At 38.8% G+C, this 15,791-nt stretch overlaps 1 protein-coding gene across 1 annotated transcript in view; it reads right to left on the bottom strand.

Annotated features, from left to right (window-relative positions):
• LOC136155414 (exocyst complex component 1-like) overlaps positions 1-15,791 on the bottom strand; it is a 37,557-nt gene that overhangs the window by 17,604 nt on the left and 4,162 nt on the right. The window contains 7 exon segments of the mRNA XM_065917146.1: positions 1,065-1,170; positions 7,665-7,814; positions 11,688-11,741; positions 12,533-12,645; positions 13,228-13,360; positions 13,574-13,801; positions 15,603-15,790. Coding sequence (XP_065773218.1) covers positions 1,065-1,170; positions 7,665-7,814; positions 11,688-11,741; positions 12,533-12,645; positions 13,228-13,360; positions 13,574-13,801; positions 15,603-15,790 — 972 coding nt within the window.

Here is a 15,791-nt window from a genome sequence, read left to right as displayed (position 1 = left end):
ACCAGTGAATCACAAAATAATTACCCACTACTAAAGATAGTCTTCTTTGTCCTAAAGAAAAGAATGGAAAGACGAGCTATCAATTTCAATCAGGGCACAGGCTCCTTTCAACAAGCAAATGCTACACTCATGGTTCTAAAGGGGAGCTATGCAGACACAGAGGACACACTGTAGCCATTTAAGGCCAGGTTCTGACTCCGACAGGCACAGAACTCCATCCAAAAAGCCCAGAGATGGGTACATGCAAGAGCAGAACGTGGCCTCGGCAAATCATTTCCTTGCAACTTGATACTTTCACTGGTTATCCTTTTAAATCAAGTTTTTTGTTTATTTAACATATTTAGAAGCAACAAAAACCCCTCTTGTTTCAAAAATAACTCTTTGGAAAAATAAAGTATAATTACAGGAGAAATTTTGGTGACATTTTTACAGCCCCTTCACAGGGGAGAAAACACTTAGCAACTTTCTTTTTGATTCAAAATAGCCAGTGACAAGTAAGAAGCCAGGCATCACTTCACTTCCCTGTGGAGTGCAATGACTTAAGAGATCACAGACTTGCCTCCAACTGGTACAAAAGGTCTTTTAGGAAATCAGAAACTGAACTTCCAACATCTGTCTCTTAATCTAGTACTTTCTCTCCAGACTGCACTTCATTCTCTGGCCAACTGCTGCTGCTGTGACTATACACAGCTGTCCCTGGTATCTGTGCAGGGTTGGTTCCAGCACCAGTGGTGGACACCAAAATCCATGGATGCTCAAGTCCCATGGTTGGTCCTCCGTATTCACGGGTTCCGCGTCTGCGCTGTACTTTTATTAGACACGGCATGTATATACAATTGCTGTCAAGTTCACATACTGCAGAATTTTAATTAGTAAAAATAAGGCTTTAGAGACATACTTGTTCCATGAAAAACCTATAAATCAAACCAATGCATTAGATTTATTCTTTTACTAATTCTATTGTATCTCCTTCCACCTTGCCTAAAAAGTCTTAAAATTATGTGTCACAGATAAATAATTTTTAGTAGAAGAGAAAACAAGGGGACTGAGGTGCCTAAGCTTACCAAGCTTCTTGCTTTCTTTAGTTGTGCCAGTCATCTTGATCTTTGCAACTTCAAAGACATCTTTAATTTCTCTCTCACAGAGTCATGACAAACAATCCATGCAATTCTTAAAAGTGAAAACAACACATACTCATTAATAAAACAAGTATAACAATTTCCATTTCTCAATCCCCCCATATCCTTTGTGCTTGTTTTCAATTTTGTGGTCTGAAAATATTTGATGCATTTCATAGGACACAAGAAGGCTATTTTCCATCTTTTAAAAAAACTGAACTGGCATCATAATATTAACAGTTTGTAAAAATATGAAGTTGAATAATCACACTCACATTTTCACTTTTATACTTTCAGTTCAGTTCAGTTGCTCAGTCAAGTACGACTCTTTGCAACCCCATGGACTGCAGCATGCCAGGCCTCCCTGTCCATCACCAACTCCCGAAGCCTGCTCAAACTCATGTCCATTGAGTCGGTGATGCCATCCAGCCGTCTCATCTTCTGTTGTCCCCTTCTCCTCCAGTCTTCAATCTTTCCCAGCATCAGGGTCTTTTCAAATGAGTCACTTCTACGCATCAGGTGGCCAAAGTATTGGAGTTTCAGCTTCAATATCAGTTGTTTCAATGAATATTCAGGACTGATTTCCTTTAGGATTGACTGGTTGTATCTCCTTGCTGTACGAGGGACTCTCAAGAATCCTCTCCAACACCACAGTTCAAAAGCATCAATTCTTCGGTGCTCAGCTTTCTTTACAGTCCAACTCTCACACCCATACATAACTACTGGAAAAGTCATAGCCTTGACTAAATGGACCTTTGTTGGCAAAGTAATGTCTCAGTTTTTTAATATGCTGTCTAGGTTGGTCATAGCTTTTCTCCCAAGGAGCAAGCCTCTTTTAATTTCATGGCTGTAATCACCACCTGCAGTGATTTTGGAGTCCCCCAAAATAAAGTCTCTCACTGCTTCCATTGTCTCCCCATTTATTTGCCATGAAGTGATGGGACCAGATGCCATGATCTTAGTTTTCTGAATGTTGAGTTTTAAGCCAACTTTTTCACTCTCCTCTTTCACTTTCATCAAGAGGCTCTTTAGTTCTTCACTTTCTGCCATAAGGCTGGTGTCATCTGCTTATCTGAGGATTTTGATATTTCTCCTGGCAATCCTGATTCCAGTTTGTGCTTCACGAAGCCCAGCATTTCAAACGATGTACTCTGCATATAAGTTAAATAAGCAGGGTGACAGTATACAACCTTGATATACTCCTTTCCTGATTTGGAACCAGTCTGTTGTTCCATGTTCAGTTCTAACCGTTGCTATCTGACCTGCATACGGATTTCTTGAGAGGCATATAACGTGGTCTGCTACTCCTATCTTTTGAAGAATTTTTCACAGTTTGGTAATCCACACAGTCAAAGGCTTTGGCGTAGTCAGTAAAGCAGCAGTAGATGTTTTTCTGGAACTCTCTTGCTTTTTCAATGATCCGATGGTAATTTACACATTACCTTTCATGTATTTTAAACATAGCTGCATTCATACGATACTGGGTGTTTGGGGCAGCACAATCACGCTTTTCCAGGTCATATGCTAATGACTGCACAGTATTATGCTCTGCTGATGTTCAGTTTAGTAAACCAACCTCCTAACACAGACTACATAATTGGTTTTGATGTTTTGCTGTGATAGACAATGTTACAACAAGCTTTTCATCTCTAATGAACTGCTTTCTTGGAATAATTTCCTAAGGGTAAAATTACAGTGCTAAAGAATAAGGGAATCTTTTAACTCTTCTTCCATAATGCCATGCTGTTTCAAAAATTATTATACCAACAGACAGGATCAATGACACTGAAGCAGGACACTGAGTTTTACCATACCTTGCCAGCATGGGGTAGTAAATTAGCCCCAAATAGGTTACTCTCATAAGAATTTAATTACCACATCTTACAGTTTTCATAATCAAATGATTTCTTTGTAAAAAACAAAATTTATTCTAGTTCAAATGAAAACATCTATTATTTAACATGCAAACTCATTCCCTCATCATCTATGCTTATTATCATACAAAAATATTTTATACCCTGATGAAAGAGTCAACAGCGGGAGGCCATGTATTTTTCCAAATCCTATGTTAAATGCCTTATGTAGAGTTTCACTAAATTTAAATAAATCCACAGCAGAAAAACTCCTATGCCTAGTTATTCTTTTAAATTTATCATGAAATCTACACTTCAATTTCAAACACATCCAGTTTTAGAACAGTTTACTTTGCTTTAAACATCAGATGTAACTTTCAAAGGTATATCACTTAAATTATTTGTATACTGACTCATAGTTCATTATTGATTTTTTTAAGTTATTTTATAAGTATATAAAAATATATTAGATATATTTATATATATTTAGATATTTTATTGATAGATATGTCCTTATAAAAAATTTTTGGATGAAACATAATATAGAGCCTTCTTTTTTCCAATTTGCATGCCACATACATTTCCCACAGATTCTCCGTAAGGAAAGTTAAATAGGAAATTTTTTCCTGTGATCTTTGTGTGTAACTTTAAAAGCAAATCTAAAGCTAAAAAGACACTAAAATTATTCCTATTTCATTCAGCTATTTCACTTTTCAGCATCTCATTCGTTGAATTTTAAATTATCACAAAAACACTGATCACTGGAAATCAATGTAAATGGCTGACCAACTTATAATTCATAAAATCTTCATTAGATTTCTACTCAACTCACTCAATATAACAGACTGCATTCCAATACCCAAACTAAGTGCACACTACTACCCAAGCAATTTAAACAGTCGCTATTTTTAAAACAGTGATTTGAGCAGACTACTGAAAATCACCTTCTTTTTCAATACAATTGAAATGACTGAACACCTTCCCCCAGGTTCTCAACAGAACCCACAGGTGGGGAAGCCCACAGACAGGCGTGACTCCCAGCTCATTCACTTACTGAATTCAGAGAGAAGCTTCTCACTGGGAGTATTTATTTCTCTTAGCATCCTGTATACAGCACCTAACTTAAAATCCAACTATCTTGAGCTTAAATACTGTTATCTCAGGCAGTATTTCCAACTTTTTCTTGTGCTCACTTTAGAGTCTTACAGATAACACCATGTTTTATTTTCTATATTTACAAATATAGGACTGAGGCTGAGACAATGTGTCGGCCTCAAGGGGCTATTGGGAGAGGAAAGATTGTTCCTACCTAAACAAGGATAAACCATCTCCCTGCTCAACTGCTCTACACGCTCTACTGCCCCAGCTAGGCAGAAGGGATTCTGGGCAGCCGAGCTTATTACATGCCCAACGCACCTCTATTTTCCTTAGGCTCTAAATTACATACACCCCAAATCAGGGGTTTGCTTAGATTCAGCCGTAAGTAGAGTTGGGGCAGGGCCTAGTTATTCTTTTCCCTAAAGAAATGAAGACAAGCTTTTCCTGGTCCTGCCAAAAAGTGTGAGCTGGGTACAAATAACCAAGTACAAAGGTGAGTGCTACGTCACTTCAATCAGGTTCAACTCTTTGCAGCCCTATGGACTAGAGCTCACCAGGCTCCTCTGTCCATGGAATTCTCCAGGCAAGAATACTGGAGTAGGTTGCCATTTCCTTCTCCAGGGGACCTTCCTGAGCCAGACACTGAAGCTGAATCTCCTATGTCTCCTGCATTGGCAGGCGGGTTCTTTACCACTAGCACACACTACATGGAAAGGATCAAGTACAAATAGCATCTGGATTTAATTATTATTTCTTACCAAAGAAACACTGATTTGTCAGGTTCCTTTTTTCATTCCTTTCCTTCCATTTCCTTTCATTCCTTTCTTGGTCATATTAATAAGATTCCTATTTTTGAAAACACTTGAGCAACCAAATTAGATTATCAGGCATAAAACTGCATGGTCTGTCACAAGTTCAAACACAAGACAAAGCAAGATTCTTTGGAAATAAGATAATTTCATTTAAAAAAGCACATCAATACTGTCAATTGAAAATATACCATGAGCAGAGAATGATTCCATACTTCAGCACTAGACTGGCTACTGGCTTGCTTCTTCACTTTAAATTACATTCATGACGCTACATATATATAAAGATACGGCAATAATACTCACTGAGAACACAATCAGGCAAAAAGCTTATTGATTATTTTACTCATTTGAATATTCACTAGGGGACAAAGCACTTGTTGGCACAAAACTCTTAAGATGTAACAATATTTAATCATTCAAAATACAGTATTAATCCTCTTAAAACTTCAGAAGGCAAAGATTCCAGTCATGCAAATATTCTTCTGTAAACTATCTCCAAATCAGAATTCTGCTGACTCAAAACTAATCAGAATACAACACAACAGTAGAGTCCTGAGCCCAAGGGTTCCTGCTACAATGGCCGTTTACTAAATGAGAGCATGTCATTCTGCTACTCAAAGCCCATCAACACCCCTCCCTCATCTCTCTGCAAGTAAAAACCAAATTCCAACACCGGTGCCCAGTCCCTTCCAGATCTGCCCTGCCCCGCCCCCCGCCCCCCACCGCACCTCTCACGCCCGCCCTCCCATCCTGAACCTGACTCGCCGTGCTCCCACCACCACGGCCTGGTTGCTCCTCCAGTGCTCCAGGTTGCTCTTGCCTTGGGGCACTTGTGCTGTGCTGGGAAAGCTTTCCTCGGAAATTCCCACTGCGCACCCCTGCTTATCTTTAAAATTTGTGCTCAAATGTTGCCTTCTCGGACCACCCTTTTTGAAACCGCAACCTTTCTGATGTCCTAGCATTCCCTGCTTTATTTTCTCTAGAGCTCTCAGCAGTACCTTCCAGCAGACTATGAAGTTGACTTTTATGTTGGTCCTTCTCCACTGGAATATGTACTCTGAACAGGCAAGTGTTCGCCTGTCTCCTTCAGCGCCGTTCTCTTTCGTGCATACAACAGTGTCAGCACACAGCAGATGCTCAGCGCGTTTGCTAAGGGAACGTGTGAATGGCTCTTTCTTGTCCAGCTGTGGCCATCCGTGTGTGTGTGTGCTCAGCCACTCGGTCGTGTCCCACTCTGCGACCCCACGGACTGTGGCCACCAGGCTCCTCTCTCCACGGGATTCTCCAGGCAATGGTACTGCAGTCGGTTGCCATTTCCTTCTCCAGGGGATCTTTCCAACCCAGGGATCAAGCCTGCATTTTCTACATTGACAGGTGGATTTTTTTTTTATCATTGCGCCACCTGGGAAGCCCAAGTGGTATTTATCACTGTTTTAATCTCTGCGTCTCACAAGTCTGGCACCATCCTATCCCTTGTTTTGGGATTCTCTCTTGTGACTTATAATCTCCATTCCTACTATCATCTTCTTCGTCCAAGATTTCATTTCAGTTCATTATTGTATTAGGTTCTTAGTTTCCCCTATCAAGTCTCTTCCTGTGTCTGAAGAATGCTGCTAGGACTCACGACTCAGATTTTTCAACCTAACTTCTCACTCTTCTAGAATATGGAATTTCAGCTTCAGTCAGGCTGGTCTTCTTAAAGTCCCGGGAAAAGAGTCAAGTCCAATGTTTTCTATGAAGTTTTCTCCTGTGGCTACAGGTCATGAATTTCCTTTCTCTAACATGCTATACATTTAAACTCGTATCCAGTTCAGCACTTAACTCTGGCCGGCTGCTAAGGATAGTTGCTCTTCCCGGGCAGACCTGACGCTCTCTGGAAGTAGGAGCATGTGTGGGAGCCACTTCTTATTCTTACATATGGATTAGTGAGTACAAAAGAGGCACACAGTGAAAATCTGGTGAGTGACAAAGAAATGTACCATAATATGATAATCCAATTTTTCCAGCTAGTGTGTCCCACAATCAGGAACAGAAATACCCATGTTCCTCTGTGCCTGGAACAATGGAATGTCTGCTTAATAAAGAGGCACACTGCATGTGCTTAAAAGAACAGATTACAGGTTCTTATAAAGCAAATGCCTCATTGAAAATATAACTTCATACTCTCTAGTTTTTATATTGCACATAAAGCAACTCAGGAAATAATTATTTAACTAACTAAACTAAATGATGCTTCAAGCTACAGTATGGCCTAATACTATATTGAAGTTCAAAATTTAGCTATTCTCCATCTAAGTACATAAAATAAATGTTCTCCAGAATTTTAGACTCTGTGGGAGAAGGCGAGGGTGGGATGTTCAGAGAGAAGAGCATTGAAACAAGTATACTATCAAGGGTGAAAGAGATCACCAGCCCAGGCTGGATGCATGAGACGGGTGCTCAGGGCTGGTGCACTGGGAAGACCCAGAGGGATGGGATGGAGAGGGAGGCGGGAGGGGGGATCAGGATGGGGAACACATGTAAATCCATGGCTGATTCATGTCAGTGTACGGCAAAAACCACTACAATATTGTAAAGTAATTAGCCTCCAACGAATAAAAATAAATGAAAAAGAAAAAAAATGTTCTCCATAGCTAATGAGCACTAAGAAATTCAACTACTTGCTGCTTTTTTAAGAACATACAACAGTGCTTCAAATGTCACTTGCGGAACTGAACACACGACCTCTCGATTCTAAAAGATAATGCTCTATACTCAGTGAGTAACTGACGTCAAATCCATACCTTTGTTAGTCCCTCATATTTTCGATAATCCGTACTCTCTAGCCACTCCATCAGCTTGGCATATCGGAGTAAGTCTCTATGAAATGCATGATGATTAGGTAAAGTCAGTTCAATAGAGCGCTGAGCAAGAGTTGAACTCTGATCATGACCCTAGAGTGAATAAATAAGGACATAACTATCACTGACAGTATAAAGAAACATTGTTGTAACTAAATATCCTTAATAATGATCAAGCATGGCCAAGCAAAAACAACAGAACATAGAAATATAAGAACTGAGTACTTACTTGTCTTTTTTTAATCATCCTGTGTATACAAACTGAACACCACCACCATAAAATAGTCATAAACACACAAGAATGACTCTCTGATAAATCGACTCATTTTATCTTTTAGAGTAGTTGAGAATGAATAGTTTAATCAACTTTACCTCTCCCATAACATTTTACAATTGACTAAGCAAATAAATATCATGATATAAACTGTTACTAAGAAACACACACCGAACAGGGGAAGTCATTCAAAACAAATTGTCTCCATCTATGATATCTCCATTAGAGTCTACGATATTTAAACAGCAGGTGAAAATGCACAGGACACAGAATGTCAGAACTAGGAAGGACTGTAGATGACTGCTTCCTGGGCTTTCCAGGACAGCGCTCAGTGCTCAGTTGCTGGATCATATCCTATTCTTGGCCAACCCAATAGATTGTCTGTAGCCTGCCGGGCTCCTCTGTCCATGGGAGTTCCCAGCAAGAGTACTGGTGTAGGTTGCCATTTCCTCCTCCAGGGGATCTTCCCCACCCAGGGACTGAACCTATGTCTTCTGCACTGCAGGTGGATTCTTTACCACTGAGCCACCTGGGAAGCCCTTTCCAGGATAACCCCTAATAATAATGTAATTTTAATTTTTCCATTAATTTTCTACAGAAGCAACTATATAATTTTGTTTTTAATCCTTGACATGACTTATATAAATGAGCACGTTTTCAATCAGCCTGAGGCAGACGATGCATCCTGACTTTTGTTCTAGAGTATATGGATCCAGTAGATCAGCTGACCCAACGGAACAAACTGAAATTCAAAGGGCTAAGTGATCCACACAGGCCACACAGGCGGAAGGCTAGAATCTGAACCTCAGCCATGTGAGTCTCACTTCTGTTTTCTTTTAAAAACATGCCAAACAAAACCATTCTAACCAGACTCAAAAACTGCTGAAGGTCATTACAAACATTACATTTCAGAAATGTTTACCACATCAGAAGGATGACTGAGATTCCACTGACTCACAGATATTAGATACTGTACACAGAGAGAGATTAGTTTTAAGTCTGCTAATGTCTCCAAATTGTGCCTTAATTAAGTTACACTAACTAAAAGGAAGGAGTATTTGACAAACTTGTTATTGCTGATAAATGTTTTCCAAATATTTTACCCTTATTAACAATAACATTAGATATATTTCCATTATCCTTCCTCATTAATTTTTTCAATAATTCAAGACTCAAAATCATGGTTTATGTTCTTCTATAGCTGTTTACTCAGGTCACTGCATGTTAAGTTGTACTATTTAATTTAATGTCAGGAAAACTCTTCAATTAAAAACCTTCATCTCTCCTGCAAAATGGAAGAACCAACATTTATAGAGAATTTTACGGTTTACAAAGCTCTTCTACATATATTACTATTCAAAACTTTCTACTGTAAGTAGCATTTCCAGATCATCATCATGTGAAAATTCACTGATATAAAAACATTATTACCTTCAGACTATTAGGATATATTAAATATTGTTAGTGCTAACAGAAAGATTTTAAGAGAAACTGGTTTCAAAATATATAGGAAGGAGAAAAAATACTTAAATTGCTTAATTCAATCAATAATATAGATAACTATCATATCTAGAATTCAATCGTGCTAAGAATTTTACTCTTTATATACTTTAAAAATTAAGACATTGTTTAAAGTTTCTTATTAGAGATAAATAAATTAGTAATGATGACTGAAAACCTTTTGAAAAGGACTGGCCATTCTAGATGCCTTTAAGAACACCATGATTCATGAGAAGAGGTCAAAATATCAACATTAACAGGAGTTTTGGAAGAAGCGGATTCCAACCCTCATGAATGACTTTGAGGGGTATGACTTCAGTACAGGAAGTAACTATAGATGTGGTAGAAAGCAGAACTAGAATTAGAAGTGGAGTCTAAAGATGTGACTGAACTGTTATAATCTCATTTAACAGATATTTAATGGATGAGAAGTTGCTTCTTACGGATGAACAAAGAAACTGGTCTCTTGAAAGAGAATCTACTCCTGATGAAGATGCTGTGAAGGCTACTGAAATGACAACAAAGGATTTAGACTATAATTAATACATAAACTAAGTTGATAAAACAAGTGGCAGGATTTGAGAAGACTGACTCCAATTTTGGAAGAAGTTCTACTGTGGGTAAAATGCTATCAAACAGCATTGCATGCCACAGAGAAATTGTCTGAGAAAGGAAAAGTTGATCATTACAGCAAACTTCACTCTTGTCTTATTTTTAAAAATTGACATAGCTACCCCAATCTTCAGCAATCACTGCCTTGGTCCTCCAGCACCTTCAACATTGAGGAAAGACCCTCCACCAGCAAAAAGATGATGACTCAGATGGTAGGCTCAGAGGGTGCTTAGCAATTTTTAGCAATGAAGTATTTTGAAAATAAATGTGTACATTCTTCTGTTAGACATAATGCTATTGCACACAATAGGCTACAATACTGTGTAAACATAGCTTTTTTACGCACTGGGAAACCAAAAAATTTGTGTGACTTGCTTTACTGACACATTCACTTCATTGTGGTGTCCCTAAGGTAGCCCCTATACACTGCTGTAGAGTTTTAAGTACATTACCTTTACCACATCCTCACAAGCATCTTGAGGGTAGCAGCCATTTCTTACTCTTACATATGGAGGACAGTGAGTCCTGTCACACAATGTAACACACAAATCAGACACACAATCAAAATTTGATGGTGAACAAAGACATGTAACCCAGTGCGGTAATCGAATCTTCCCCGTGTGTCCCACAACCAGGAACAGAAATCCCCTTGTTTCCCAACTCTTTGCTAGGTGACACGAAGTATTCAATTTAACACACAGAAAATCTCTTTTCTGCACTTGGGACACTGTCTTTCATCTTCTTCAGCACATTCCAGGTTGTTGCAACATTCTGGTTTTTAACATGCATTACTCACATGTAACAATGCATATTAGATTTTCAGAACTGGGATGCATTCATTTTAAACAAAGCCATTAGTTTATAAGGCAAGGAAGCAAAAATCACAAATAATAGCATGTTATAACAAACAATTAAGGGTGGAGAAAGGATTATCATTTAATGACTGGTATTTTCCATACCATTTACAAATGTGGACTATAGCCTGTCAACAGGATAATTTAAAAAAACTAGGGAATTGTGTAAAAATAGATATTATTGAAATAATAGTGTAAGAAAAATGTGCATTAGTATTTCCTATGTGATTCCTAGGTTTACTTTTTTCCTGAAGCTTTTCAAGTCAAGTGGAATGTTAAGAGAGTCTTCCCCTGGTTCCCCCTTGCGCGGTTAGTTAGCTGGTCTTCCTTTACTCCCATGGTACCACCATAACATACACCTTCCCTCAGTCTGTTTGTCGCCCTTCTCTAGATCGTGAGCAACTAGAGCAAAGAATCAGCCTCTCATCTATTCCAATGAAACGTCTGGAATGCATCTTTAATCACTTGGCAAATGACTTCCAAATAAAGGAGTGAGTGAGTGAATGAAAATGACAGAAAGAAAGGCAAGCAGAATGAGATTAAATGCCTTTGGATCTAAATAAACTTTCTGTTATGGGACATTAAAAAAACTGCCACAAATATGGTTAACAGGTAGCTCAAATCAGTAAATTATAACTATAAAGATTCTGCTGCTATTAAGCTTAGTAAACCTTACAGGGGAAAAAAAAGAATCGGAGAAGCTGGAGCCAAAGTTGATGTACTCACAGGCACGGAAAGAAAGTAGGACCTGTTATAGAGTTGAAGGAGGGCCTGAGTAAACTAATCAGAAATAAAATAGAGTAAATACAATTGTTTCAGAATACTACAAAGTGAAAACAAAATAAGAACCTGGAATATCAGTCAGCATTTCTTGATGAACAAAATTTCACTCAACTTTTTTTTGGCCCCAAATCCCTATTAAAGAGATCATAAATACACAAAATCTAATTTATGACACCTAATTTATTCAAGAAATATTAAGTCTAATTTATTATTTATTAAAAAAAAAAGCACCTTCTAGTCAAATCCCTCTAAGGTATACTTAACAGTAACATTTATATCATTGCCACAACCTTAATTATAACACCCTTTCCACATAGAAATAGAGATAAAGGTTTTCTATAAGATTAAATCAACTAGAATTTACAATTGAGTTAGTCATTTTTCTCATATTTATAAGTATATGGAGCCAATGAAATACTGAAAACATGGAATCAAGTCCCTGTTCTCACTTGAAAATACTGAAAAATAAAACAGGCCAAACATTAAAAACGTAACAAGTTTGGACTTATTTTTAGAAACAAGATTGTCTAAATGGGGTATATGTAACATGCAAGCACAATTATTTAAAACTTAGGGAATTTTGGCTAAAAGGAACTGTCTTCATAGGAGACCACTGAGGCCCCCAAAACATCTATGAGCAAATACATACATATCTAAAAATATTAAAATCAAATAAATATAGAAAGGAACATATTGTGCTCCCAATTAAATACATTAAAATTTTTTTTCTGTGACCATTTCATTTCAAGCTACAGGAACATGCCAGTACTATAATAAGATAAAATTACCTGTCGAACAAAAACATTGTTGAGGTGACTGGCCAGTCTCCGGGCAAAATTCTCTCGCAAATCACTGAAACGCTGCTGCTGCTGCTGCTGAACTGCCAGAAGCACGTCATGGCCTGAAATCGTGACAGCTTATTCAACGGGTTAGAGAGCTCCCGGATGTCTAAGGAGTGCATTTATAACAGAAGCCGTATTTCAGTTCTGAAGAACTCAACCTTTTGCTGGTTTATGCGTGTGTTTATAAAAGAAAGGTAAGGGGGAAAAACAGTGTAACTCAGCGATCCTCACGCTGCGGTCTTGCCTCAGCCTCACCTGGGAACGGTCAGAAACATGGATTCTAAGGCCTCAGAGCGGACCTACTGCTTCTGCGCTGGCCCCTAGCCGTGATCCCGATGCAAGCTCAAGTTTAGGAACCGCTGGTCTAGCAAAGCCTTACGGCATCTACTTTGTGCTAGGTCCTGTGAACAGCGCTGAAGAAAAATGCTGGTGTTAACGTAGAGTCACTGATGGTCAATCAGAAGGTACCGAAATGAACAAGTTCTTCGTGCCGATATAAATTATGTTTGAGAGTAAGTGAAACTTGTTTCAATAGCTAATAATCTAACCCTAAACCACCTGCCTCATGGACTTCTTGTCAAAAGCTTTACACTAAGTCAGAAGCTTAGTCCCAGGTTCTTGGGCAGATTTTATGGTCATACCTGGTCGAAGAGCTACATTCACGCACTGCAGCAGGGCATCTGCAGCATTGGTGCAGGCCTCAATGCCCCTGGAAGAAGAAAGATCTCCTTCCTGAAGTGCCTTTATATGACCTTTGGCCAGGTCCATGTGGCTCTGGAAAGTAAACAAACACACCATTTGTCTGTGTACTCTTAGGAAGTTTACAGGTAAGATGCTACGCAATCCTATTACTGGGTGTTTGAAACTTCAGTATTTTTAAATCCTGCTCTCCTAAGGAAACTAGAAAATACTTGCAAATGGGCTTTAGAGATCATTAGTTTTGTTTTTTTTTTTTAATTGTTGCTAGTAGTTTATAACCATGCTTACCACAAGAAACTCTATCTCAGACAGGAGTTTTACGTTATTAGTGTTACTGAGATGAATGAGGTGGTTGCTTTCGGAGATCTGATCCATCTGTTCTTTTACACTTTGGAGCATTTCCTCATAACTGCTCAGTTTCAATTCAATCTGATCCACCTCCTTGAGAGCCTCATCCAGTAACTTCATTAGGATGTTGACTTGCTTTTCAGAGGCCATGATAGACTGGATGTTGGCCTACACAGTTAAAAAGAGAAGTAATACTTCATATTCTTCAAATGAAATATCCATAAATCTTTGACAGCAGCGTGACTCAGCAGCAGCGGCAACAAAGGCTGACACACACATCTACACGTCTACTTTAATTGGCTGCTTTGTGTTTACACTCCACTTTTTCACACAGTATTTCAGGGAAGCACACGTCCCCTTATGTGGAGGTTAGGGACCAGATCTCAATACCGCATATTTAGGGCATGCGCCATGATGTATCATCAGCAATGGTGGACTCTCATTAGTGCCGTTAGGTTATACCACCTCTGACGCTGCTTCCAGCTCTATCAACTATAGACATTTTCTATAATCTGCAACATTTATGTAAAATCCTAAACAAAAGCATAATAATCACCTATGCTAATACCTTAGTTAAGAGGGTAGCAGTAGCATGCCAGTCTTTAACAGATACATGGAACTAATTTATAACTGTAGCATGATTTGTACTAATAGGATGTGGAAGAGTCTATTGCCATAAGATAGCTCCTTCTACAATATTCTTTCTTTTCTCTTTCATTTGCAACTACTTTTTTTTCCCAGACAAAGTAGCAACAAACCACCGACCCCTTATTAATATTTTCTAAAGACTCTATTGATTCTCAATTCCCTGAAATATGGAAGCTTTCAAACCCAAAATTAAACTGCAAAGTAATATGATGACTTGAAACACAGAGGCAACATTAACTAGAAAATACAAACCACAAAGCCACATTAAGAAGGCAGATAACATGATATGAGGAAAAAATTTGGATAAAGAGTTAAAATAATATCATTGTATGGGTGATGCTAAAATTTCACATGTTATTTTATATACTATTCATAATAACTCCCATGGAGGTGCAGCCCAACTGTAAAGCAGCAGAGCTCTGACCCACTGAATCTTAAGCAGCAGAGCTGTGACTTGAACTGATCCAGGACAATTTTCACTTCAACATCTTGAAGTCTCTTCTAGGCTTTACTTCCAGAGAGTTCTACAAATTTGTAAGCTTGGGCTATTGGTGTAATCTCTGGACCTCAGTTCAACCTTACAACTTCTGTACCTTTCATGTATAAAATGCCAACACTCTTTTAAGTCTTAAAAACATTCCTTATTCTCAGAGTTTTTCTTAAATTCATACTTTGCCTAACAAAATGACACCCCCCTCACAAAACACTCTCATTTTAGATTTTTCTCATAAGACAGGTGCTACTTGTAGCTTTTTACTTCCTAAAGATGTACATGTAGGTACAAGCTCAGATATGTGCATACAAATAAACAGCATCTATTCCACAGCAGTTCAGAGGAGTCGTCAAACATCCTTTTGCCCTGGCTCTCCTGTTTTCACTACACTATTTTGCTCTCTTTGGGTAAAGGATTCGCTTCTTTCAGCTCACTCTCTCTCCTTCTAACTTGTACCTATTTTTTTCCCCCCAAACCACAAAAATGTTATTCTCTTGCCTTGAACTATTCTGAAGTGTTCCAGAGGCTGGGGGAATCAACCCCCAGGGTGGTTTCAGGTTGGCTACTTTCTACTTCCATCACTTCATATCAAGAACCTCCCCAAATCCAGAACCTCAGCCAACTGCCTTCACTGGCCTAATAGGAATGGTTCTGTCTCTGGACCAAGAACAGTGAAAGACAGAGGGAGGCAGCTGGTGATGCGCTTCTAGGGAAAGACAGCAACGATCCCACCGTCTAGGCTCAAAGGCAGCGGCAGCAGAATATGAACATCACCAGTCTCCTCAGCTTACCACACATCACTAGCCACACGTTACAAGAAAGGCTGACCCCATCTAACACCTGCAGCTCTCTGGACAACCTTTCTGCAAAGGCCTCGGCGCTAGAAATTGCATATTCACAGCCTTCCATCATTATCTCAATATCCCGCTCTTCTCTTGCATTTAACTCTTGGCATTCATCCACTGCCTCTTCCTCACCTCCTGTCACACTCTGATGTTCTCCACTTGGAACAGATTC

The sequence above is a fragment of the Muntiacus reevesi genome, unplaced genomic scaffold, assembly GCF_963930625.1.
Source record: "Muntiacus reevesi unplaced genomic scaffold, mMunRee1.1 SCAFFOLD_31, whole genome shotgun sequence".
Classification (NCBI taxonomy): Eukaryota; Metazoa; Chordata; class Mammalia; order Artiodactyla; family Cervidae; genus Muntiacus; species Muntiacus reevesi.
This window is presented reverse-complemented; position numbering and strand designations above follow the sequence as displayed.